Source organism: Xiphias gladius, chromosome 2 (genome assembly GCF_016859285.1).
Source record: "Xiphias gladius isolate SHS-SW01 ecotype Sanya breed wild chromosome 2, ASM1685928v1, whole genome shotgun sequence".
NCBI lineage: Eukaryota > Metazoa > Chordata > Actinopteri > Istiophoriformes > Xiphiidae > Xiphias > Xiphias gladius.
Window position 1 is genome coordinate 2,725,037 of NC_053401.1, and position 27,305 is coordinate 2,752,341.

At 42.6% G+C, this 27,305-nt stretch overlaps 2 protein-coding genes across 3 annotated transcripts; one reads left to right on the forward strand and one right to left on the reverse strand.

The window, feature by feature from the left end:
• Positions 1 to 1,389: 1,389 nt before the first annotated feature.
• slc35e3 (solute carrier family 35 member E3) lies at positions 1,390 to 8,945 on the reverse strand. 2 transcript variants are annotated; one of them, XM_040140574.1, is made up of 9 exons: positions 8,719 to 8,945; positions 6,370 to 6,843; positions 5,754 to 5,864; positions 5,557 to 5,616; positions 4,914 to 5,012; positions 3,833 to 3,915; positions 3,099 to 3,183; positions 2,881 to 2,983; positions 1,390 to 1,561 (listed from the first exon to the last, which is right to left on the reverse strand). In XM_040140574.1, exons 2-8 carry the CDS (start codon positions 6,769 to 6,771, stop codon positions 2,882 to 2,884), a joined length of 942 nt encoding a protein of 313 aa, XP_039996508.1. In that variant the 5' UTR covers positions 6,772 to 6,843; positions 8,719 to 8,945; the 3' UTR covers positions 1,390 to 1,561; position 2,881. The 2 variants fall into 2 exon arrangements, with proteins under 2 accessions (XP_039996508.1, XP_039996499.1); XM_040140565.1 differs by lacking the exon at positions 1,390 to 1,561 and having other exon boundaries at positions 2,210 to 2,983.
• A 1,517-nt stretch (positions 8,946 to 10,462) lies between these two features.
• nup107 (nucleoporin 107) lies at positions 10,463 to 26,470 on the forward strand. The gene is made up of 24 exons (XM_040152685.1): positions 10,463 to 10,575; positions 11,388 to 11,470; positions 12,652 to 12,747; positions 12,924 to 13,018; positions 13,579 to 13,714; positions 13,803 to 13,906; positions 15,036 to 15,151; positions 15,246 to 15,294; positions 15,953 to 16,024; positions 16,598 to 16,686; positions 16,854 to 16,929; positions 17,023 to 17,136; positions 17,497 to 17,587; positions 18,016 to 18,095; positions 18,328 to 18,387; positions 18,857 to 19,002; positions 20,008 to 20,056; positions 20,187 to 20,256; positions 20,445 to 20,560; positions 21,584 to 21,595; positions 22,889 to 22,897; positions 25,107 to 25,220; positions 25,631 to 25,798; positions 26,269 to 26,470. The coding sequence occupies exons 1-24, from the start codon at positions 10,568 to 10,570 to the stop codon at positions 26,374 to 26,376; spliced, it is 2,061 nt and encodes a 686-aa protein (XP_040008619.1). The 5' UTR covers positions 10,463 to 10,567; the 3' UTR covers positions 26,377 to 26,470.
• The last annotated feature ends 835 nt before the right edge of the window (positions 26,471 to 27,305 follow it).

Here is a 27,305-nt window from a genome sequence, read left to right on the forward strand (position 1 = left end):
AGTTAAAACTAGATCCACTTCGATCAACTACGAAGGAAAATTTCTACTTACAAATTAATATGAGTAATAATAATCCCATATTATAAGATATATATATTTATAAAAGTATTGCATACTTAGGGGCCATTTTTCTGTATCATGGTGACTTTTACTTTTGATACTTTTTGATAATCATACTTATGTACTCTTACTTAAATTACATTTTCAATGCAGCACTTTTACTTGTAAAGGAGTATTTTTACATTGCAGTATGGCTATTTTTACAAAGGTAAAGATGTGAATACTTCCTCCACCACTAATTATATAAGCATTGGTAGTAGTTGTACTTGAGTAAGAATTTTCCACGGGGGTATTATTAGTACTGGGGTATGGTGGTAAATCAAACTAAACAGAACTTATGTAATTGAACTGAAATTAAAACAGTTCCTTCAGCAGAAACAGAACAGATTCTTTGTGAGGTGTTTCACAGCAGCTCTGATTCAGATTCCTCAGGAGATTACAGATACTTTTAAACACACACTCTTTCCACTCATTCGTTCATCTGAAATTTTCTCCCAGCACAGCCTCTCTCTTGTGTGTGAACTCAGGTTTTATTGACACAGTGTGGATGACAGACACACACAGACACACACACACACACACGGTGGTACTGAAAGCTCAGCTCGGAGCCACAGCACAGCTACACAGGAGAGCCGTTCACTGGAAAACTACGTTTCAGGTGTGGTTATAATGAATGAAAGTAATCCAGCTACAGCAGGTTTACTGATGTGTTACTGTTACAGGGCCTCTGAAAGTCAAGGGCCCGTAGCCACCTGACAGTCCTAAACATCACAGACCTCCACGACATGTCTGCAGCGACGAAGAATAACAAGGTACATTTACTCCAGTGCTGTGCTTACAAAGTAGTAAAATTCTCAAATATTTCATTTAAAAAAAAAGAGCAAAGATTGGAGAAAAGTCCAAGACCATTTGTGCAGAACTCTGTTTTTACTTTCTTCTCCCATTAATCATCTCATGACCCCGCAGATTTACCTCGTGACCCTTTGGAGGGACCTGACTCCTAGGTTGGGAACCACCAGACTAAAATACTAACCGTATATAAAGAAGTTAAAACTACTGCAGCTCCACCTTGAGCAGCTACAACAGTAAAATGGTTTTTGTGCATTACTTTGATAATTTACTTTATTTTTCTGTACTTTTACCCAAGCAGAGATATAAGTGTAGGGCCTTTACTTATAATGGTCCATTTTTGAACTAATGCACTGATACTTTTATTTAGGAAAAAGGATCTGAATACTTGTCCCGCCACTGCATGTCTGTATCAGTGGAAACTCTCGACAACCTGTCAATCAACAGAGAAATAATTCAAACAACTGTAAAGTCACTAAATCAGTTTTATTCAGCAGACTGAACATGTTCAATACAGTTAAGTGAAATGAAAATAGTGAATCTCTGTCATGGTGCAGTCAGACTATACATGGCGAGGCTGCGGTACATCACAGGCAGATACATTGTCCAGTCAATGCGAAGATGCTTTGCTGGTTCCTGGAACAAAGCATCACTGCGGGAGCGTAAGATTAGTTTTATTTCAGCAGTAAAATGACCGGAGGTAACACTTTTTAAATTATTAAAATACACAACAGATCTCAGCTGGGATCAATCACATGCCAAACTTTGACCTCCGCACCACCTGCCTGTCCCTAAGCACCTGTGATCCTGGGTGTAGGTTTACATCTAAAATGTTTGCACAAGAGGGAAAAAAAAAAATTAAAAAAAAAATCATTAAGTCCCACTTTAGTGGGTATGAGCAGATTCCTCACACTCACAGCGGCAGTCATCAAAATTTATTAGGTTCTTTCAAAAACTGTTAAATAAAAAAAAAAAATAATAAATTAGAATAATACTGAACGAGACAAAGAGCATTTCAAAAGTAGAAATTTAAATGCTGCAGACCATAAACACTCAGTTTAAAACAGTTTGACTATCATTCTGAGTCAGTGTCAAGGTCTTTGTGTGTAAATAACCATGGTTTAACTTTTACTGACTACAAACACCTGTAAAAAAAAAAAAAAAAAAGGTGACAGTCCCTCTCTTTTACTTTGGCAGGTGGCCTTAGTGAAAACAGGGGACAGTCCCTCATTTTCTGTGTGGACATTAATAATGATGCAGCCAAAAAAAAAAAAAAAAAAAAACTTATTACAAGCTCAGCTATTTACTGTAAAGTTAAAGCAAAAATGTTTACATTCAATGACAAATCCCTTACAGATAAGGCCTTATAGAGGGGGTTTATGGGAAAAGAGAAACAGCAGGTACATACAGTTTGCCTAAACAAATCCAGTAGGCTTGGTTATTAAGAGATTCTCATCCACTTCTTCTGCCTTGATGCCTGCTTTCACAGATGTGAACATTTTTCAACATTGTAGCCGGTCTGAGTATCTAAAAGCATAAACACGCGGAAGAGGATGTACTGTGTTGAAATATTTCGCTTCGGGCGCGTGCGTTGAGCTGCCTTTGTTTTCTGCTGGACGAACTGAACTAGCAACAAAAATTACTATTATTATTTTACTCATATGATTACTTTTATTATATTGTTTTCAAGGCAGCGCCTGCCACCGGTTTGGTGCCTTGCTCAAAGGGTTTTTCACAGTCCATAACTGTGCCCACCCTGTAGTCTCCTTTTGATTCAACCTGTCGACAGCACGCCGCAAACAGCAGCATGTCGTACACATTTATCCTGTCTGGGAACCATGGTTAAATTCTTTACTCTCCTAAAAAATACTCATAATAAAATATAAAAATATATAAGGAGGTTTCTGCCGCCAGTCACACTGTGGGCAGCCAATGGCAGGAGTTCGTGCAGTTGATTGAGAGGTAAGTCACCCTATGGTCTTTGAGCCAGGCGGCTCTTCCCCTCCTCCTGTTCGACCAGCTTGAAGTGAGTGTATGACAGGATACCTGCCAGAGTACAGAGGATCCCCAATGCCTGAATGTAAGACAGGAAGACAGAAAGACAGGTGAACAAAAGAGGGTCTTGGGAAAATACATGTGGGATTGGAGGTTGCTGGTTTGAATCATCAGAGCAGCACAGTGGGACTCACTTGGTTGAGTGACAGCGGGTCATGGAAGAGCAGGTATCCTCCAATCAGGGTGATGCAGAATTTAAAATGACCAAACATGTTGTAGCTGTGAACTAGAGTCAGGTGAACAACGACACATTTGAAACTCATCTAAAATAATTCATGTAATATCTAAAATTATTTCTTGAAGACCACCAGGAACCTTTAATAAATGATAAACCCAAAAAAAACCTTTCAAAAACACCTAAAACCTCCTAAAGAAGATGAAGACTACACCCCTTAACTCCCCCACAAACCTCTACAAGAACGCCAAAGATCTGCTCAAGAAGTTCAGCAACCCCTTCAGTACGATTAAAATCCTCCTCATAAACTCTCCAGAGAACAAAGACCAGACTAGAAAGGTTTGCCACAAAACCCTCAAAGCCCCCAAGGAAACCAAAGAACCCCTCAAGGAGAACAAAAAGATCTCATCAAGAATTTCTGAAATCAATTTTAAAAGATTAGAAAGCTCATTACAAAGCCCTAAAACCTACCCAAGGAATCGTGAAACTTCCTTGAAAGCCCTGAAACCCCTTAAATCACAAAACCAACAAAGTCCTTTAATTGCTTTAAGAAGCCCTCACACCTGCCCAAATGAACCTGGAACCTTACAGACCGGTAAAAACCGATCCTCGGTCTCTAGAAGTCTGCTAAACACCCCCAAAACCCTTCAGACCCTAAGTGGCCACTTTGGGCCCCTGTGTATTTAAGGATACGTGACAGCTGACGTGTTTCCAATGATCCAGTAGATGGACAGGTTGACCAAGAACGCCACCAAACCTGAGAACAGAACTGTCACCTAGGCAACAAAAGGACAACACGGTTACAACGTGACAATGAACAAAATCAGGGCCTTTACAATAAAAGCCTGGAGCCAGTTGCGTCAGCTATTCCTAAATTCAGACTTAGCCTAGCGTAAGTTAAGTGCTTCCTGTGTCGAAATTTACGTATAACTGATGATATGTATAGTAACTAATGATTTTCCACCGGACATTCCAGGAACTTTAATTACCCAGGAACTAATGTCCAGGAACTTTCCCAGAGGAAAAAGTTCCTCCAGCACCTTGTGATTTGTGTTTCCACAGCAGGGCCAAAGCCACGGGAGGATTAGGCAAATTAGCCCACTGTCGTATCAGAAGCGTGATGGTCGCCTTTCACCTCACCACATCGGCCACAAACTACAAGCAAAACAATATGTTTTTCGAGTTGCGGATTCTTAAAAAAAATGGCGGGTGCATAAAAAGTTCTGCAGAAACGCTAGCGTACTAGACCAATCAGCAACTTTCAGTGCTGCAAGCTCCAACCCGAAAGTTCCTGAACCTTCAGAAAGTCCTGCCCCCCCCTGAGGAGGGACTTTTTTGGGGGTAAAACTAGCCAATCCCGTGGAAAGCAGGTTTCTTAAACGTTTCCTGTTACCTGGGGGATGTTTGTGTGGTGGAAACGCATCCATAGTAAACAATTTAAACATTACCAAAGGGTTTACTAGCTAAGACGTCTCTAACAATTGATGCAACCCAATTTAGCTATTCGCTAGTTAGAAACTAGCTAGTAGTTACTAAGAACTTAGGAAGCACTTTACAAACAAGGATGGATTTATGAAAAGCTGGTGCAACCAAATTCTGGAGTTTAACTTATATACACAACATTCTCAATATTTGTCATCAGAACCGCAGTTAGACATTTCACCCAAATCCTTGTGCCCGACTACAGAATATGGAGCTTTGCATGTGTGTGTGCTAAATATGTGTTCTAACTAAGTGTGTGTCGTGTGTTTGCGTGCGTCATGTTGAGTCTGACCAGAGCAGGCAGGGACCAGGGTCCAAATATTCCTCCGTCTCCAGTCAGCGGCTCAAAGAAAGGAACAATACAGACCAGGAAACCTGATGACAGGGGAGCCTGACAGGACAGTCACTGTGTTAACATTAGTCGTAACATCTCATTACGTATTAATATAACATGCATCTATTACAGTCACGGTACTAATATTTAGGGATGCCTTGAGCTGATCTGCATCCGTCCCATGTCGGAGCCAATGAATGCATTTTGGATTCGTAGCCCTTTGACCATTTTACCCCATCTGTCAGAAGCAGTTCCTCCCAAGGCAAGTCCCAAATCAAGTCCCAGGTCAAAGTCAACAAGTCCCAAGTCAAGGCAAATGTCCCACGTAAAGCCCGAAGTGAAAGGGAACCTGACCCAAATCAAGACCCAGGTTAAATCCAGTAGGTCCCAAGTCAAGTCCCACATAAAGACGAATATTTCCTGATATCTCTTTCAGAGTATTAAATGGCCCTACTGTTATAGTCATGGTATTAATATTCTATTAAATTGCTGCTACGGTAATATTATAATATTATATTATAAAGCGTTACCACTACTACTACTACTACTACTGCTACTACTGTTACTGTTCATTTTATCTGTCTCTGGTCTTGAGCCATACCTGATAGTACAGAAGCTGCATGGAGTTCACCTGAAGCTCATGCTGCTTAGCCCCAACCCACTGAGGAAGAGGGACAGAAAGGCAGAGAGACAGACGGGTAGAGAGAGAAAAAATGACTTAATCGTTTCCATTTCACAAAAACCACTTTGTCTTTCTTGTCTCGGAGACAATTCATTTCAGGGTGTATATTTACTCACCACTTGGTAAAGTGATGTCACCATAACACCCAGCGCGGCAAACACTGTCCCCAGCAGGTTGAACCGCACATCATAGTATGAGTTCAATATCACCCCTAATGTTATGGGCACCTGGGGATACACAAGGGCAAAGAAACAGACAGGCAAAAGTAAAAAAATCAAAAACAACAACAACAAAACCACCTTTTGCAGCTCATCACAATGTCATAAATTACAGAAGAACAAGAACATGTTTTTCCTGAAAACCAACTAAGACCCCTAGGGACCTTCAAGACTTTTACAAGAAGCCCTGAAACTGCCTCGGAGAGAACAAACACCTACTTAAGGTAGTGTTTTACAAATCTAGCACCCGACCGGAAGTGGGCCAACAAATCCGCTTGCTTGACGCTCATGTTTCCCTATAGCACTTTTCTCTGTGACGACCCACAGAGACATTTACACATATATTATTCTGAGAATGAGAGAATCTAAGCCTGAGACACAAACCCAGATTATACCCGTGTCTTTAAGACCCAACCTGGCTGAACCCAAGAACTGGCCCCAACCCAAGGCTATACTTCTGCCAGCTACCACATTCAGATTACCGTAAAGAAGAGATGACTTAAGCTTTCCTTACCAGTGTCAGTTTGATCTTGGTGGAGAAGGTCTTCTTGTAGTAGGTGGTCTGGATGAGGATGATGACGGGTGTGGTCATGGCTTTAGCCAGCTGGTACGTGCCTATCGAGTTATTCTGCAGGGAAAGGTTGGTGAAGGCCACGAACCCGCAGAAGCTCAGGGCCAGCCACACAATCCTACGAACCGGGAGGCTTTTTGGGGAGAAAACGTCCATTTTTTGGCAGATGTAGAGTCCCAGCCAGGTGACCACAAAGTGAACGAGGGTCAGGGTCATGTTGGGGAAGCCATAGTGTACATAGATCCACTTGTTGATGAAGACAATGCAAATGGAGGACAGCAGGTTGACCAGCAGCCCTGCGACAATGCGCCTGTTGGCTGAAAAACTAAACAGCCTGTCAGCCATGGTTATGGAAGTTTCCTAGCTTAGCTTACCCGAGCCAAGCTTTGTTTAACTTTGGTGAGCTAGCTGTTCACACTGCAAAAAAAACAGAGAAAGAGAAGTTTGAAAAGTCTAAAACGTCAGCCATATTAAACACGATCCCCTTCAGAGGATCACGTGAATACTCTGACATGATAAACCTTACATGATAGTTTGTTTCCCGAAGCTTTATGTAATAGCTATGGCGCAAATATGACGATGATCATTTGATGCTTAATTTGCTGTATTTTCAAGGTGCTGCTCATGAAGCACGACCGCTTCAACGGCGAAAATCAGCAACTTAGGAACAGAAATACGAACGATGCTGGATTTTTGAGATCAATAACGATATTGAAAGCACGTCAATGGTTTGCAAAATCTTCTACAGGCTAGTCTTATTTTGACCTAGTAGTGGAAGAATTATTCAATATAAGTTTTACTTTAGTAAAATAAGTAATACTTAAATGTAAAAATACTCTGTTATAAGTAAAAGTCCTGCATTCAAAAACCTAGAGTATTGTCAGCAGAGTGTAGTTAAGGTACCAAAAACTACACATAATGCAGCAGAATTGCCCATTTCAGTATTATAATATTCTATTATTATAATATTATTTACTGCGTAAATTTATTCACTGTGCATTACTGTGTACGCAGCGTGTTCATGTTATAGTTGGTGGAGGTGGGGCTAATGATAACTACTTAGACTGTTTGGCAATGGAGGATAATAAGTACATTTACTCAAGTACTGTACTGAAGTACAAATCTGACATACTCGTGCTTTTTTTTACTATTTTATGCTATTTTACACTTCTACGTCACTACATTTACAGCTTCAGTTACAAGTTACTTTGCAAATTCAGATTTCACACACAAAATGTATGATCAGGTTATAAAATGCGATGCTTTGTGACAGACTAAACTACCATACCGTAAATACATTAGCTTGTATTGTTTTTATTTTCACTTTCACCAGCTCCAACATAAAAAAATACAATAATGTCAATAGGGCTGAAACGATTAATCGTCAGTCAACAAACAGGAAAACAATCAGCAACTATTTTGATAATCGATTAATCGTTTCAGACAAAAACAGTGAAAAAAACCAAAACCAAATATTTGCGGATTTCAACCTCTAAAAAATGAACAATTGCTGCTTTTCCTTCTGATATATCATTGTAAACTAAATATTTGGGGTTTGTTGTTTTGTTTTTTTTAATGTTTCATAGACTAAACAATTAATCGAGAAAAAAAATCTGCAGATGAATTGATAATGAAAATAATCATTAGTTGCAGCACCAAATATAATATAATAATATAATACTGAAATGGACATTTTTTTGTGTTTTCTATTTGATAGTTTCACTCAAATTTGCTGAAAACGTTTTTTGTTGTATGTAAAACTTGCTAAATCAGTTGTCACTGTAGCTGTCAAATAAATCTAGTGAAATAAAATGTACAAAACCTGCCTCTAAAATGTAGTGGAGTAACGTAGCCTAGTGTAAAATTGTAATACTCGAGTAAAGTAAAAGTACCTAAAATGGATACTTAAGTACAGCACTATTTAACTGTAGTTAAATACCTTTCCATCTCTGTTTTCACCAGTAACTCTAACAACACAGGTAAGTGAGCATATTGAGGATCGGAACGGTTAACCGCAAAATAACACTTTTTTTAAACGAAGTTCGGCGGTGATGCTCAGAAGACTAACTGGCTTCAACGTGAACCAACTGCCGATAAAATGCAACCAATGCAGGTTTAAAAAGTAGATGACAGGTCAGATGACATGTGTTGCTGTTAGGGTTAACTCGGCTTTACGGTTTTAGGTCGGTCTGAATGCAACGCACTCGGTTCATGTCACCAAGACGAGACTGCTGCCTCACTGTCTGTCTGTCTGTCTGTCTCTCACTCTGCCACGCAATAAGAAAAGTTTACCTGGGGTCTCCATCTTCCCATCTGTCTCCCTGCGTCTCCCCTTCCGTGCCTTGCTCCGCCTGTCTCACTCCGGCCAAACAACCACCCGCGAGTCACCGGGCCGTTCGCGCGCCTCTCCCCGGCAGTCGGAGCTCCGATTCCCGTACTTTTCTTTGCAGTGAGGAATCCCAGCCGCTGTACCGGGGGGATCTTCTTCCCTGCTCGTCCCGCTGTGCGCAGCCGTGATCTCTGGCTAACAACCGCCCTGCGTGTTCCTGTTTCCTCCGTGTTTATCGCCGCCTAACGCGCGTGTGTCGAGCAACAGCGGCTCCTGGCGGACCGGAGGGCGCAGGGGGAGCAGAGATCGTCTGGTACTTCACGGTTGTGACTTAGTTAACATTTAATCTGTATGTTTATTAACTTTAAATATTCTCGTAAAAAAAAACAACAAATTTAACACCAATCAAACATAAGGCAATAAAGGACAAAGCACTATTTGTAGTAAAGATGCAGACGCAATGTTTATTATAAATCACTATTTCTCTGTCAGTCAAAGCTAACGCTGATTAGGGCTGCAGCAAAACAATTATCTTCATTGTTAATAAACCTACTGATTAAATTGAAAGACACCCAATACTGGCTCCTAAATGCTCCCGAGATCAAACCCTCAAATGTTTTGTTTTGTCCAGGTCAACAGTCCAAAAACCCCCCAAAAATTCATTTTACCATCATCGCAGACAGAGAAAATTCAGACAGCATTCCCACTGGAGAAACCGTTTTTGCTTAAGAAGGCCCTCGGCCATTGATCGACTAGCCTAATTGTTGCTGATTATTTTTGATCGGTTAATCAAATCAGAAATCAAGAGACTGGCTGCAGAACAGGCAAAGATGCTGTGGGGGTAACGCTCTGGGGCCGTATAAAAGCCCATCTCAGCTTTACTGGTAGAGGTGGAAGAAACGCCGCAGGGAAATGGGTTCATTCAGTTGAGGGGTCATCAAGGGGAACATCCAGGAAAAGCAGTGCTTGAAAATGTATGGGAGCGGGGAGGAGTCGAAAGGAAGAAAGGGTGCTTTATTTTCAAGATGAATGAATGAATTGAGAAGCTGCAACAGGGAGAAGTTCCAGCTTCCCCACCGGGATGACGTCTTTAATGTACTGGTCAAGTGTGCCACCATGGACCTTACCCACGCTGGAAGTAGATTTCAGTATTTTACGACTAAAATAAGACGTAAAACAACTAAAAAGAGACGTTAGGTGACTAAAAAGAGGTGTCAAATGATTAAAGAGAGACCTATACTGAGTAAAAAGCACTAGAAAGAGACATTAAATTATTAAGAAGAGACGTAAATGACTAAAAGAAGATGTAAAACGACTGAATGGTGTCATAAAACAACTAGAAAGAGTGGGGAAACCACTACAAGTAGACATTGAATGAATAAAAAGACACGTTAAGTGACAAAAAGATGTATAAAGAACTAAAAAGGGACATCAAATGACTAAAAGAGATGTAGAACGGTTAAAAGGAGACACGAAATGACCACAAAGAGACACAAAAGGACTACAAACAATGTGGCAATGTCTTTTATGGTCCTGTAGCTTCAAATAGCAGCTATTTGTTGACATTATTTACAGTTTATTATTGCCCAAAACCAGCGCTTAACAGTTGAGTTTTAATAGGTTTTTAGCCATTTCACAAATGGAAGAGCCTTCCCATAATGGTACAATTGACGAACCGTGGGGGGGCAGCGATGTGCCGCCGGGCATCCTGTTTGCCGGAAATTCAAAAGAAGAAGAAGAGTGGCAAGTCACAAGAAGAAGAAGAGGACCCCCTGTTAAACCTCGTGAAGCGGGAATTGACAGCTCACTACCATGGACTGGTAAAATATATTATGTTACAGTTGTTACACTTTAATACGCGTTCACACATCTTCATTTTTGGTTATGTGTGTGAACCGCGCTTCTAGCCGGTAGCTGGTTATCCAGCCGGCTGGCCCGAGTCGGGTTAGTTTGCCGTGCTAGCTGGGGCTAACGATGCTAGCAATGCTAACGTTCCCGTTCATAATCAGTGCTGATGCTAACAGGCTAAGTGTTGCCTGGTCTGTGCTGTGTTGACATAAACTCAGTAGTGGAAGAAGTACTCGAGTAAAAAGTACTAATACCACACTCTATGTTACTCGAGTAAAAGTACAGAGGAATTATCAGGAAAACGTACTGAAAGTATTGAAAAGAAAAAGTACTCAATGCAGCGAAATATCGCCTGTCAATGTTATAGTACTAGACACTCAGTTGGAAGTTTATTAGATACAACTACCTAAAAATAATACAGTCCAATACAACAATCCTGCAATAAATCCTCCTTCGTGAAGGTCGCAATGTTCAGTTTTTTTCATTGATATTGTTTTAGACAGGTGTTGATTCACCATTGCTGATTTTATATATATATATATATATATATATATATATATATATATATTAAAAGAAATCAGTATTTTCTGCTGTCGGCTTTGAATGCTGGGCCTCATGTTCTCATTCTTTAATTAGATATCTCCTTATTTTGATTTTGGGCAAAGTTTTTGAGAAACTGCTTTGTGTGAGACAAAATTAAACACTGGGGAAAAAAAGGCTTCTTAAAAAACTAACCTGTTTTTATGTCAGTGCTTGACATGTATGCACCGGTTTTGTCTTCCAGGGGTCAGAGTGAGCTGCCATCTCCTGTGGTTCGAGACGACGAGGTGACGATCGCTGCCCGCAGGCGGAGGAAGAAGGTGGCCTGTATCCCTCCCTCTGGGAGATTGAGTGTGTTACTGTGTGGGTGGTGTGCTCGGCGTCAGGCAGACCCGTTGCTGTTGACGGTTTTAGTAAAAACAATAACAGTGGTGATCATTGACTGGGAAGAAACCCTCCAGATCTGGAAGAGTAACACTGAAAACGAGTCTTATAAAAGCTTTAGGATAACATCAGTAGCAGAGGATGATGGATGAAATTTCTAGTAGTCTGGTTCATCTTAGGTTTGGAAAGGGCAAAATCAGTTTACTCAGTAACCTTACATTTCTTTTGTAGGTGTAGTGCTCTATTTATGTGGCTCACTCAGAGTTGATTATTCTGTTTTATTTTAGAGTTTGTGAATTGACTCATCGGTGCATAGAGCTTTAACAGTGTTTTTCATAGGTTGAGACTTAATTTGTGGTGGTCGGGTCCGTGGTAACACCTGAGAGTCGCTGTGAAACAGAAATCAGATCACGGAGGTCATTTTTTTTCAATGTGTAAATGCACACACGTGTGCCAGTCTCCATACTACTACATAACACTCCAGAAAATACTCTTTAAGCAGCAACTTGTCAGAAATACCAATGCAACCAAACAACTGATCTGATTTCATGCTGCCACCTTACTGTTTCATCACACCCAAACAGATTTAAAACTGATCCAATGATTTAAAAAATTCCTCCATGTCGTCTTTTATTGACACATTTTTGTTGAGTGATCTTGGTGAGCACTAACCTCAGTGACAAATACATTGTTTCCCGTGACTGCTTCGCAAAAGGGGCCAACCCGGTCTTTCGCCAGTTGAATGCTTTCAATGTGAAGCAGCAGCAGTCATAAATGTCGGGTTAGCGTTAGCAGTAACTTAATTCAGCTCTGATACAGCTGTAGGAGAGTGAACGGTGACCAGTGAGGCTGTTATCAAGGAGAAAAACGGTAACGCTGGATTACACGACGCATCGTTTCCTATGAATCCCTTGCACTTGTGAAGACAGCTAAACCAGCCCAGGAATGGCCGGCTCCGCCACTCACAATGACGACTGTAAAAATAGTTTGCCGTCTCTGTTTGTGGTTCGTTACCTTTTGGCACTCTGGCTGACACATTTCATTTACTAAGCTGTGTATGCTTTGAGATGGATACCTAGGATTCTTTCTTTTGTTGTTGTTGTTTTCCTGACCGCTCGTCTCAGTCCCTACACCCGGCAATGGCAGCCCTGTCGTTTCCACGGTAACACCAGCCCGCTCCCTGCTGAGGACCACTCCTGCTTCACTGTTCAGACAGGCTGGTAGGACACACACACACACACAAACACACACACACACCCTGGTTCTGATAGTCATCCTTCACATCAGCTGTTATCAAGCCTGATTTCAAGCTGATTATTGATCAACCTCTACTATCAAAGAGCTCCATGTTTGACTAAATCCCCAATCCTGTCTCATCTCTCTGTCTCTTTCTCAGTAACTCCCAGGGTTCCAGATGTTTCCTCCATTTTGGCTCCCGGAGGTCGAACGCCTCGATACACACACACGCCAAGGAACGCACTCAGCAGTATGGTGAGACACAAACACACACTCATTGAGTTGTGACGTGGGAAGGGTTGCTGGTTCCAGTGGACACGAAAACTGCGTTAAAAATCTATTTTTTAACCCAGTGGTTAATCATTTGGACAGATGACGATTGAACCGGCGGAGTTTCATGCAGATCCAAGACGTAAAAATATAATTAACGTGCTTTCAAAAAATCTTTGTCTGTACTCAAAGTTTTCCTTTGTGCGTCCAGAAATGAGACACACATATAACTATAGGATTCAGCATACGCGCTGGAGAAAGCGGACAGACTTGGGATAAATCGCCGGTTCAACCTGATGAGCGCCACCTGTTCACGAGGAGGTGCGCATTCATGAGATTTGATCAGGAGTAGAATCAACGCCCCTAAATTGCCTCATAGGACTACCTGTTCCGCTCCATCTGTGGGCAAAAATGACACCCAGGAGTATAAAGGAGAATTTCACATTATGGAGCTTCAAGTGCTGCAGAAGTCAGCAGACAAAACACAGTGTGACAAGTTACATGAAGAATCTATGATTGATTACGGTGTGTTTCTGTGTGTCCAGAACTTGGACGACAGTGATTGGACCAACAGCATGTACACCTCCCCTGTTTCCGGACTGGAGAACACCAGCTTCTTCACAGAGGACATCACCAACCTCAGCTCAGCCCTACTGAAGGACGACGACCCAGGAGAGGCCGGTCAGTGAAACAAACGCACCCCTGTCACTCTGCAGTGTTAGTTCGCAGTACTCCTGTCCGTTAACGCTGCAGTTTTTGATCTTTTCAGCCGCTGCCAGTCTTTTCCCAGAGTTCCTTGCGTCTTTTCTGAAACACTCTTCCTCTGCGGTGTTTGAGCTGCTGGAGGATTACCAGACACTCTGCCAGGACAAGGTAGGTTTTGTGTGAGTGCGTGTGCTCTTGTTGATCTAATCTTTATGAGCACCGGTTTGAGTTTTAGGGAGCTTTGACCCTTAACCTGTTTGGTGCAGTTCAGTTTTGCTCTGGTGTGTTTTTCCATTTAGTTTGGTTTGTTTTGTCTGGTGGGAAAACTGTCAATCAAACAGCTTGTTTTGTGGTGTGAAAGCAAAGCAGAGCAACCGCAGGATTTTATGATACTAGACATTTTAGCATGAATTCTGAAGCTGAACCATCAAATCCAACTTCTGCCGCTAACTGTTAGAGAAGCGATCTGTTTATGCGACATATATATTGATGCAAATAATTTTGATACACCAGAAAGTGAAAAGGCGTTAAAACAGAGATGTGTTGAGTTTGTGTCCTACTCTGTTAATTTAGGTAGTTCCCATTAAAAAGTTAGTGGAACCTAGCGACCACACAGCAGCCGTCTCCCTTCATAATATTAAGGTACAGGACGCTACTAGCGTTACGCACCTGAATCTCGATTGAGTTGCATTGTGGGTATTTTAAAGGCTAGGTTTTGACAAGGAAGAAGAATGGATAGAATAAAAAAAAAAGGTGATATCTCTGGTTTTGCTGCAGTGATTTTGATCCTTTTTGTTTTAATCTATCCATCGTGAGTCTGACAGTGTTACAGAAGTGCAATGATAAATCGGTGGAGTACTCGTAAGTTTAGGTTAAGGTTTCCCTTAAGTGAGTTTGGAACCAGGGCTGGGGTTAGGCATTGAGTTGTGATGGTTAGGGTCAGGGGCCAGGTAATATGTTGTCAAAGAGGGTCCTCACAGGTATAAAAGTAGTGGTTGAGATGGACCAATAGCAGTGTTACAAGGTTAATACAAAACTGCTTTAAGTAGTCGGACATTTTAGGAAATATGCTTATTCGCGTTACGGCGGAGAGTTAAAGGAGAAGACTGACACCACTCTCACGTCTGTCAGTTTACTATGAAGCTACAGCCAGCGGCCGTTAAGCTCAGCTTTGCACAAACACTGGACACAGGGAAACGGCTGGCTGATTTCCAATAATACACCCACTACCAGCTCCTCTAAAGATCACTAATGAGCCGACCTTGGCAGTTTAATTACTCAGCTCACCATATTACAGGTGGACGTGCTGCAGTCTGTGGTCCTCAGAGCGGGTCAGAACAGTAAAACAGCAGGAGTCCGCTGGCTGCTGCAGCAGGAGAACTGCTCCTGGAGACTCATCACCTCGCTCTACAGGTACCGGTCTTCCTGAAGGACTGCCTGTCCATCCGTCTGTCTGCCTGACCTGCTGTCTGCTTGTCTCCGATTGATCACCTGTCTGTTTCTGCAGGGATCGGGTCCAGTTGGCGCTGGAAGATGACATCATGACAGACATGGTTGTGAGTGACAGTTTATGAGTGCGGGCCGCTGACACAAAACACACACTCGTGAACCTGCAATAACTGATTTTCCTTTTGGCCACCTGGGGGCAGCAGAAACCAGTTGTGAACACAGCATTGACGCATCATCTCCCTGCTACAATCGGTGACAACATAATACACAGTTCATGATCGAAAAGGAGGAGGGAGAAGGAAAATCTTATCTCACCCGCCCCCTTCTCAAAACAAGTAACAAATTGGTCTGCCACGTGTGGCCTTGGTGTTGTGTGCCTCGATACACGCACCAAAACACACACATATGCAACCACCGACAAAGGACCTAGCACAGTTATCACTCGTCAAGCTCATACTGTTGAGTTATTCGGTCTACATACATTTTCTGAAATTGAGTAACAGTTGAACAACAGAATCCACATCTCGACTCCACACTCTGACGTACACATCTGCTTTTAATGTGCTGCATACACACTTTTTTGACTTTCCCTCTGTGATGGTCACTGCCTGAAGCAATTCCAGCACAAAAACACACTCTCCTAACACACACATTGTCGTTCAGCCTTGATGAAGTCACAGGCCAAAAGCAGGACACGGAGGCTTCCGGTGGCTGTGAAGATTAAAATTGTGTTTGCATCTCTGTCTGTGTTGTATGTGTTGGTAGGTTCCCAGCGAGAGTGAGAAGGTTGTGGTGGAGCAGCTTTTTCAGCGGGATGCTGTCATACGACAGAGTCAGGTACCAGTCACGCACACAACAACACACACACACACACACACACACACACTGACTGCATGTTCTGCTTTTTCCTCAAGCTACCTACGGTTGGTTCACCTTCTGAGTCCACTTCTCAGATTGTAAGAGAAGGATGGCTCAGTGTCATCATACGAACATTCACAGATGGTTGTTGGAGAAAACTACAGCGAATGGTGTAAATGTTGGGTCATAGAACTTTTCAAAAACTATGTACAAAACATGATGGAAATAGAACATTTACGTTCGTTTCATGCGTTAACCCGAGGAAAGTGACAGTCTCGTCACTGCTCCACGTAGATCTGATATTTTTGCCTCTCCAGTGGACGTTTAAGTCACATGCCTCATGTACGTCATGATCTGTTTGCTAAGTTTGTTTCCATTGCCCTTTGTCACATTTTACTTCTATCGATACCCCAACTCTTCCACCTCAGCCACGCGTAAAAACTCTTTTGGTGATATTTCAAATGGTCAAATATTTCAAAATGCGCATAAAAAAAGAGGTGGACGGAAACTCACCTGTTGCCAGTTGTTCACTGTCTGGTCACTGTGTTGCAGCTGGTCGTTGATTGGCTGGAGTGCATCGCCAAGGATCAGATTGGAGATTTTTCTGATAATATAGAATACTACGCCAAAAACGTCTGCTGGTGAGTTCCCATCCGTCTGTCTGTCTTTAAATATCAAGTCTATATATTGTGTGCTACGATCATCAGCGGATTCCTGCTAGAGTAAAATTTAAGTACCAGGGGAGTATCACAGAAAAGTGTGTGTGTGTGTGTTTGTGTGTGTGTGTGTGTCTCTCTCTCTCTCGCAGGGAGAACACTCTTCATGCACTGAAGATGAGGAGGAAGAGCGGCGCTGCCTTCACTGTTCCTCTCGTCACCGAACTGGTGAGGCCTGTTACCAAGACAACGCAAACCTCCTCATCCCTATTGTTCATATATACATAGATAATGTGTGTGTGCTTGTGCGCGTGCGTCCAGGACCCAGATGCTCCTCTACGGCAGCAGCGCCCCCTGGCTGACCTGGACAGAGAGGACGACGCCCGACTGCTGAAGAACCTGTTCAACCTGATCAGAGCGGGGATGACCGAGGAGGTAGGGAGACAGTCAAACAGACAGGGGGGAGGAGAGAGAGACACATTCCGGTTCATATTGTATGTAGAGGGGCAATATAATCAAATTAATAACAACCGTCAGATCGGCAACAGAAAAATGTGTCGCCATTGGAGGATAAGTCAAACAATAGTCAAGTGCACTGAAACAGGTTTTATTTTCTGTAATCATTCTTCCTGTTCATACCAGCCACTAAAAGATCCTCTTAATGATCTTCCAGTGTATGTAATGGGGGACTGACCACTTCATGTGACTAAAGGATAAATGAAAGCAGAATCGATGCATGATGTCGTGTGTTTTTTGTCCTTGTGTGTGTGTGTGCGTGCGTGTGTGTGTGTTTAGGCTCAGAGGCTGTGTAAACGCTGCGGTCAGGCCTGGAGAGCAGCAACTCTAGAAGGCTGGAAACTCTACCACGATCCCAACATGACCTCAGGTAACCCTCTGAGTTTTCTCGTCGCAGTCTGTAAGTACGCGGGCACGTCTCCCGATGACGTCGTCCACAGACCCACCTACTAACCAGACAACAGCCGGGAGTTTTAGTTCTGCGTTTTTTAGCCAACCCTCAGGGTTATTATTGATTAGTTTTGAGTAAATTAACAAAAACTTTCACCCGCTACAGTTTAAGACTCAATTAATTATGTAATTTATAACTGAGATCACATCTCCTGTGATTTGAAAACGGCACTATTTCAAATCTTTCAATTTCACAATTGGTCATTCAGCCCTACTCATCACCTTCACGCCACTGCTCTGCCTCCACTGAAGGCTGTTCGTATCTTAACATTTGCTTGTCACTGTACCTCTGTATAGCCACCATTTCCTCTCTGAATGACTCCGCATCTCTTTCATTTCTCTCTGCAGGTAGTATAGAGTTGCAGCCGGTCGAAGGAAACCCTCAAAGAGGAATCTGGAAGGCCTGCTGCTGGAGAATGGCTGAGGAGGTGCGACACACACACACACACACACACACACACAGGAAAGCTGATCCCTGTAGGTCAATGGAGATACAGCGTACAGTCCGCAAACAAAACGGCATGTTTGTTTGACACATCTAACATGCCTGCACAAACAGGAGTCCCAGTGCATCTTGTGAAAAGACTCCAAAGAGGAAGGAAGAGAACATCGTACAGTGTTAACCTGCTGTGTGTGTGTGTGTGTGTGTGTGTGTTTCAGGAGCAGTTAAACAGATATGAGCGAGCGATCTACGCCAGCCTGAGTGGGAACCTCAAACCGGTAATGTCACGAGTTTGTGTTAATGTGTGATTCTGTGTGTGCTACCCTGGCGCTCAATAAATGAAAGGACCGATTTAGTTTTAGGACCAGAAGTCAGGGCAGGGTCACAGTTGAGAACCTGAACCCTGTACCTAGTCCGCTTGTTGAGTCTCTGAGGTGCTCCAGCTACAAGTGCCCGCTGTTTTCTGGCTACAGTAAAGTCAAACATGTTTTAAAGCTGTCATAGTGTGTCTGACCAATTAACCCCACAGTGAATACACATCTCAGTACAGTTTGAACTTGATGAACCCTTTGCCCAAGCATCGATCAACACAAACGCCTCTGCTTTCCTTCTGCCCAAATGTGTTCAGTTTGACTCTGCCACTGCAATAAAAGCAATAAAATAATCAGCCAGCGCATTAGTTTGTAGAGATCCACCTGGTGGTAGTAGGTAATATACATTAACTGTGTGTGTGTGTGTGTTTGTCAGCTCCTGGCAGTGTGTGAATCATGGGAGGACTGCGTGTGGGCATACTTCAGAGTGATGGTCGACTCGCTGGTTGAAAAGGATCTGATGTCATCGGGTATGGCCCACCAGGAAGTGGAGACACTGCCACGGGAATACCTGGAGGCCAAGTACGACGCATACGCGCACACAGCGATACTGTATCGGTCCGAATATAAGGCTTTTTTTTTTTTTTTTTTTCTGGAAATTAGCTTTGAAAAAATGGAGGTTGTCTTATTATTTGAGGCTGAGACAATTATGTGTTGACTACATCAAGTATTTCTTTTTGAATGGAGGGAGTTCCAGCGTAACATGGTCTTCTACAGACAGTGTTGAATTATGGGTTGTTTGTAGCCTAAATGCTGCTAGGCTACCCAGTGTTTTCAGTCAGTTTATAGTGAGTCTTTTTTAGAGTTAATCAGCCCTAAAACTGTTTCGTTAGTCCAGTTTAACCTGCGGGAGTTTCTGAAGGTTGGCGTAATGTGTTTCGCTGCCACGGAGGAAATAAATTCCCTGACGAGCGAAAACGAGTTTGCGGCGTCGTCCCCGACGTCTTTACAGCAGAAATGAAGCAGGGAGAAAAAATCTGTCAAACGGCCAAGACTCACAGCTGTCACAGATGATGAGCTCAAAAGGGCTGAAGCCTTAAAAACGCTGACTGTCACAGACAATTGGGGGTTTTTTTGTTTGTTTTTTGTTTTTTTACGGCTTCAACAGTCTGACAGGGGACAGTATGTGTCTGTGACAGAAAGAGAAGATACATAAATCTGGGTTTAACATTTTACTGTACTTCTTCTGTGGAGAAAAGGCTTCAGTGATGAGAACTCTCCTCTCATTAATTATATACAGCGGCAGTTAGAATTTAAAAGTTAGTTTCCATCATCCGGCTGTACTGAGTGGACAGTGCCTCCTAAAGTAAAATAAAGTCATTTTGTTACTAGATGGAGAATTACCAACCTCTTTGAAGAGGTGAGCTTTCAGTTAGTTGTAATTTATTACAGCTTTTGGGCCTGATGCATCCAGGCTGCTCAGCCATAGGATGCATCACTATCTGGTTTTATAGATGAACCTGTGTTGTGGGTGAAAAACGCACCTAATTTTTCCCTGATCATTTCGCTGTCTGTCTGTCTCCTCAGTTGGACCATGGAAAAGGTGTTTGAGGAGCTTCAAGCCTCGGAATCGAAGGTGAAACACACACACACACACACACACACACACACACACACACACACACTGGCTGAATGTGTTCGGTGAGCATCAAAGTCACGTGGCTGAACCCAATACAAACCCAGCCTCTTTCTGTTTGTGCGTGCAGAGGGTGTTGGAGGAGACGAGAGAGCATTACCACGTCATCCAGAAGTTTGTCATCCTGGGCGACCTGGACGGTAAGACGGCCCGCCCACCCCGCCACCTCTGACATTTGAGACCTGCCCTTTGACAAACACAGGAAGGAAGAAAATAGGGGGGGAAAAAAATCAAATTACATTATTATTATTATCATTTTAACTTAAGGTTTCTAAAATACTACTCCTAACGCTGAACCTCAAACTCTCTGTCTCTCTCTCTCTCTCAGGTCTGTTGGAGGAGTTTTCTGATTGGCTGACAGCCACTAAGCCCCTCCCCTCCCACCTGCTGCGTTTCATGACTCACCTCCTGCTTTTTTTCCGCTCTCTGGGTTTGGCGCTGAAGGTAAAAATAGTTCAAAATTTACATCCTTTAAGCTCAACAGACCATCTGTAGTAGCTAGCCTGACCTGTTGCATGCCCCCTGCGGACCTCTCACGTTTCAGCAACACGATCACTCGACGCCCACATTTTAGCAAATATTTTAGAAGTTTTCTAACGTAACATACAGAGTGAAGGACTGATAGGGCTGGAAGAACATAAGAGGCTTTTTTTTTACAGCACTCGCTAATTAAGGCGCTAATTAGATCACCTCTCCTGCACCGTACCGGGGTCAGGTGCTCATGTTCCTGTTACGATATTCGCGGTGACTGGTCATAGTGTGTTGGTATGTGGGTTTTGCTGTGTGTTTATAACGGTATGATATAACGGAAGCTGTCTGTGTGCGGCCGTTCAAAATGTGCGCTCATACGGTATCCCTTCTTCTAAACCAGGGTCAAAGTGGAGACTCATTTGGTTAGTTACACTGTCACACACAGGCCAGTTTTCCTTGAAATGGCCTTGTTATTGTGTAACAAGCTGATGATTATAGATTATATCATCAGTAACATATGTATTACGTGGTTGGGTGAAAAGATGACAAATCTGATTCCAGGCCGACAAAGTGAAAGTCACCCGGTTTAGTGATAATATGTGAAGAATGCAAATAATGTTAATTAGTTCTCAGCCTTGAGAAGTGAATGGTAGGCTGTCTGAATGGGCTACAAAAGGTCATTGACCTCTCAGTAAACTAAGCTAATTAATAAAAATGGAGGAGGAGACTATTGAGCAAAGCTGTGCGGACGAAATAATGGCGACACTGAAGCATCTGAGATGCAGTTAGTGGAAGTATTTTGGGTTTTACACTGTTTAAAAAGGAAAAAAAAGTTATTCAGAAGGTTTTGTCGAATTAGCATTATTTTTGTAGTTTGAAAATCAGAAGCGAAGATTTTGTTGGTTTGTTTGTTTGTTTGTTTTCGGGCAGATTTATCACGTCAATGTTCACTGACCTGTTTGTCTCTCCATCTGTCTCTCTCTCTCCCTCCCTAAGGAGGAGGTTTGCGTGTATGCGTGGATGTGCTGAAGGCGTACGTCTCCCTCCTGGTTCGGGATCAGCAGACTGACCTCGTGGCGAGCTACGTCGGCCAGCTACCAGCGGAGCTCGCCACGGCTCAGTATCAGCCATTTCCTGGAGACCGGCTAATTAGCGGAGTTCGCCTTTATGCCTGCAGTCAAGCACCGGCCGTGAGACGGAAAAACACACAGTTAAACATACACACTGAGGCCAGTACGACAACCAACATTATTACTGAGAGAGAACTGAATGTTTGTTTTTGTTTATGTAGGTCTGGATGTCGCTGCGATAACTAAGCTGGTGGTGGAGATCAGAGGGAGAGACTACGAGTTTAATGCATTCACAAATCCCCAAACGCTTGGGGCAGGAACTACAAGAAGGTACGTGAGTAAAAACCAAACAGCGGTCATTCTGTCCACATTCGCACAATGAAAAATAGAATTAATATTATTAAAAATATATATGTTCACACAAGACACTCCCAAACATATAAACACACTTTTACCCACATATACTAAAAAGAGGCCTACTTGAATCTGAAGTGAACTAGAGCTTGTGCAGGACAGGTGGGAGTCTAAAAGCTTGTAAAAGAACCTAAACACTTAAGCCAAGATAAACAGAATTATATTCAATTAAAATATAATACGGGATAGAAAGATTACTACACAGTAAAGAAAAAAAAGAGTAAACAAAGCTGATGAGGGAATGAATGAATTCCACAAAACAGCACCTCCGTCTCTAAATGAAAATTTAGCCACATTACTGGAACATAAAGGAAGATGGAGATGTTCAGACTGTCTAGTGAGATATTGATTGACTTAATTAGTCGGGAGAAAAAAGGTACCAGTGAGTGCTGAAATAAATTTTGTATAGATAAACATTCAAGTCTGTAGTTTGCCGGACATTTAGCGCACAGTCAAAATTATCGAGGAAAAAGAGCAGTTGATGATTCATGTCAATGAGAAGAGGAAGCCAGTCTAAAAAAAAAAATTTCTTTTGTACTACAGACAGGTTGTTAGGATGTGAGGAACATGTACGTGCCCTTGTGATATTACAGTCATTTAAACAAGGATACATTAGACTATAACGTATTGCGAGAAGGCAAGATTGAGTTGTCAGGGTGAAAAATATTTGCACATTTTTTCCACTACGCAAATGAGACTAAATACAAAATAACCTTTGAAAACAAAAACTTTGATGAAAGGTGTTAACACTTTCAGTCAACACCCCCTGATGGGCACACTAATGGCGTGTTAAATTGCGTAACCTCTCTGATTGCAGTATGAACAGGTAAATAAGGAGAACAACACCCGTAGCACATGATAACTGTGCACATGAGAGACGTGGACAGGTTTATCCTCAGAGGGCTTATGAGACTAAAGAGTTAGAAATTCAGTTAGAACGTTAGAAACTTAATCGATGAAAACTGAGAAAAATCAAACGACCAATATCTAACAAAAACTAATGAACATTTTTCATCGAAAGAAAAAAAGAGCAAAACTAAATTCAGGGTGGAACATTAGCACAGTGGTACGCACCGTTCGTGGTATTAGTAGAGCTGGGCGGAGTTACGGTAATGCTGTGCTTTGATAGGAGGACCAAAGGAAGATCGATGTTATCGACTGGCTGCTGACACACACACACACACACACACACACACACACACACACACACACACACACACACACACACACACACACACACACACACACACACACACACACACACACACACACACACACACACACACACACACACACACACACACACACACACACACACACACACACACACACACACACACACACACACACACACACACACACACACACACACACACACACACACACACACACACACACACACACACACACACACACACACACACACACACACACACACACACACACACACACACACACACACACACACACACACACACACACACACACACACACACACACACACACACACACACACACACACACACACACACACACACACACACACACACACACACACACACACACACACACACACACACACACACACACACACACACACACACACACACACACACACACACACACACACACACACACACACACACACACACACACACACACACACACACACACACACACACACACACACACACACACACACACACACACACACACACACACACACACACACACACACACACACACACACACACACACACACACACACACACACACACACACACACACACACACACACACACACACACACACACACACACACACACACACACACACACACACACACACACACACACACACACACACACACACACACACACACACACACACACACACACACACACACACACACACACACACACACACACACACACACACACACACACACACACACACACACACACACACACACACACACACACACACACACACACACACACACACACACACACACACACACACACACACACACACACACACACACACACACACACACACACACACACACACACACACACACACACACACACACACACACACACACACACACACACACACACACACACACACACACACACACACACACACACACACACACACACACACACACACACACACACACACACACACACACACACACACACACACACACACACACACACACACACACACACACACACACACACACACACACACACACACACACACACACACACACACACACACACACACACACACACACACACACACACACACACACACACACACACACACACACACACACACACACACACACACACACACACACACACACACACACACACACACACACACACACACACACACACACACACACACACACACACACACACACACACACACACACACACACACACACACACACACACACACACACACACACACACACACACACACACACACACACACACACACACACACACACACACACACACACACACACACACACACACACACACACACACACACACACACACACACACACACACACACACACACACACACACACACACACACACACACACACACACACACACACACACACACACACACACACACACACACACACACACACACACACACACACACACACACACACACACACACACACACACACACACACACACACACACACACACACACACACACATACATTTGGTCCATGCTTTTTCTTATCTATAGATAGTTTTTTAATTAAAAAAAAATAAACAAACAAACTCAATAATTACTCCAGTGCATTTTCATCAATACACCTTATCTGGAACTATGATAAGGTTAAGGTTATTAGTCAGGGTCTCTGCTCAGTTACCAGTGGTGGAAGAAGTACTTAGATCCTTCACTTAAAGGTACCTTGTGGAGTGTCTGACCTCCTGCAGAGCTATGGAACATTTGTTTATGAGTGGGTCCTCCTTTTTGTGTGTGTGTGTGTGTGTCAGGCCTCCCTGGCTGCCTGGTCGTGCCGCCTGGACGTTCTGACTGAAGATGTGAAAGAGAGAATCTACAACGTGCTGCTGTTCGTCGATGGAGGGTGGATGGTCGACAACAGACAGGTTACATGAACCACACTTTAGGTTCCTTCCAACGCGGGAACTCTCCCACAGCTCCGAGAACCCTTTGTGGAACCAAGAGGCAAAACCTGTCTTGGTCTCATAATCGGGGTCGCCCTATATTCAGGCCAATGTGGTGCTTTCTGAAGGTTCGGGAACTTTTTAGGGGCAGAGTTCGTAGGTCTGACCATCGCAGGTTGGTCAAAGACAATGTGGTAACTTCAAAAAGAGCGAAAAGATTGTTCTCAAGTAGAAAAAAAAAAAAAAAAAAAAATGAACATTTGATGATGAATCTTAAATCCATCATGTCCAGAATTGATTGGATTTTTTTGTCTAATTGACATCTAGCATCGATTAATCGATTGCTTCCTCATTTGATGGTTAGTAAATGGTTTGTTTGGTTGCGCTTTCAGGACTCAGAGCAGGATTCGGAGCGCAGCCACCAGATGGCGGCGTTGCGTTCCCTGTGTCTGCCTCGCCTCAGCTTCTTGCTGCTCAGCGTGTTGCAGAGCTCCTCCAGACACCAGGAGGCGCTGCGACTCGCTGACATCATCTCATCTGACCAGCACCGTCTCTACCAGGTAACCACGGGCTCCGGACACGGACCGTTACTGGCTTCATCGAGCTGTTAACGTCATGGCTGTTTGTCATTTAGGAATAGTTAACTTTTATATAGATTAATTATTTCAGTAATTTTTCCAAGCAAAAATTGTGAAAAAATACCACAAAAAAAAAAAGGCGCCTCTTGTTCCAGTTTCTCAAATGAGAGGATTAGTTGCTTTTCTCTGGAGCTCTCTAACGTTTAAGAGCATTTTTAAGTTTTAAGAAATCTGACAAATAACGTTCATTCTTACGTTTGTGAGTAAGAGTATATTTCACCGAAGTCCAGATTTTCAATTTTAGCAGTTTGTTAAATACGGGTCCGTGTCCTTCAAGGTTCTTGTTTCCTTCTTGGATAATGTTGATGGTTTGCTGGTTGCCCGTCTTCATCAGGTCGTGGATTTTATGGTCCGTTTGTTTCTCTCTTCCTCCCTCTCTCCCGCAAATTCAGGTTTTCTCCAAAGAGGAGCTGAGGAGGTTTCTGCAGAAGTTGAGGGAGTCGTCGCTCTCTCTGCTGGACCGAGGACTCGATCCACTGGGCTACGATTTACAGCCATGAACTCATATACGCGCGCAGTTTGAAGTTTGAATCGCCATTGTCTTTCGGAATTGTGTTAATGTTTTTTGCTAAATAAAAGCCTGTGTTTCCTGTAGTGGTTTAGTGTAAACTGTATTTGGAGCAAGCTCTAATAATACCGGTACTGTAGAGGTGTCGATGCTGCCAGTCACCTGCATGGTCAGATTTGGGGTTTCACTGTTTTAAAATGATAACAAACGGCAGCCAGCAGATAAATCTTGAAAGCGTGTGATAGCTTCCATCTAATTGAATTGTAAAGACGATACAATTGAGTTTTCATGGCTTAAGTTATTAATATTTTTAAAAAAAACAATGTTTTTAAGAAAAAAACTTGTGATTATTCAAGAAAAAAGTCATAGTTAATATTGAAAGAAAATTAATAATTTTTTTGGAGAAAAAAAGCCCGTTCAAATGCCCCCACCCATTTATATATACATATATTAAGTAGCTTACTATTATGACTTCTTGTATAAAAATAAAAACTAATATTGACACTCAGACAGCACTTCATGAGTAAAGTGTTGTTTAATGACATTTACTTTAAACCCATTTCTGATAAACCAACTTCCACCACGTGTTCAACCTTTGGAGAAATACAGAACTAAATGGGCTCAAGAGATCAGGGTGTTAAAAACATTTCACATTAACAATTTATTGGAGCTCACACTTATTTAACTCTAGCACGCTTTTTTTTTTCCAAAATGTCCTTTCTCCAACATCTGTTTTTGTTTCGCAATGCGCCTTCTATTACAAAGTCTTTCTGTACCAATCAAACCAAACGGCACAGACAGTAATGGTAAAAACAATTATACAACACTTCAACTGCTGTATTGTAGTTTGGTTGGAAAAACCTGCTAATTAAAATTAAAAAAAAAAAAATTAAAAATTAACTCTTAAAAGGAAGAATGGAC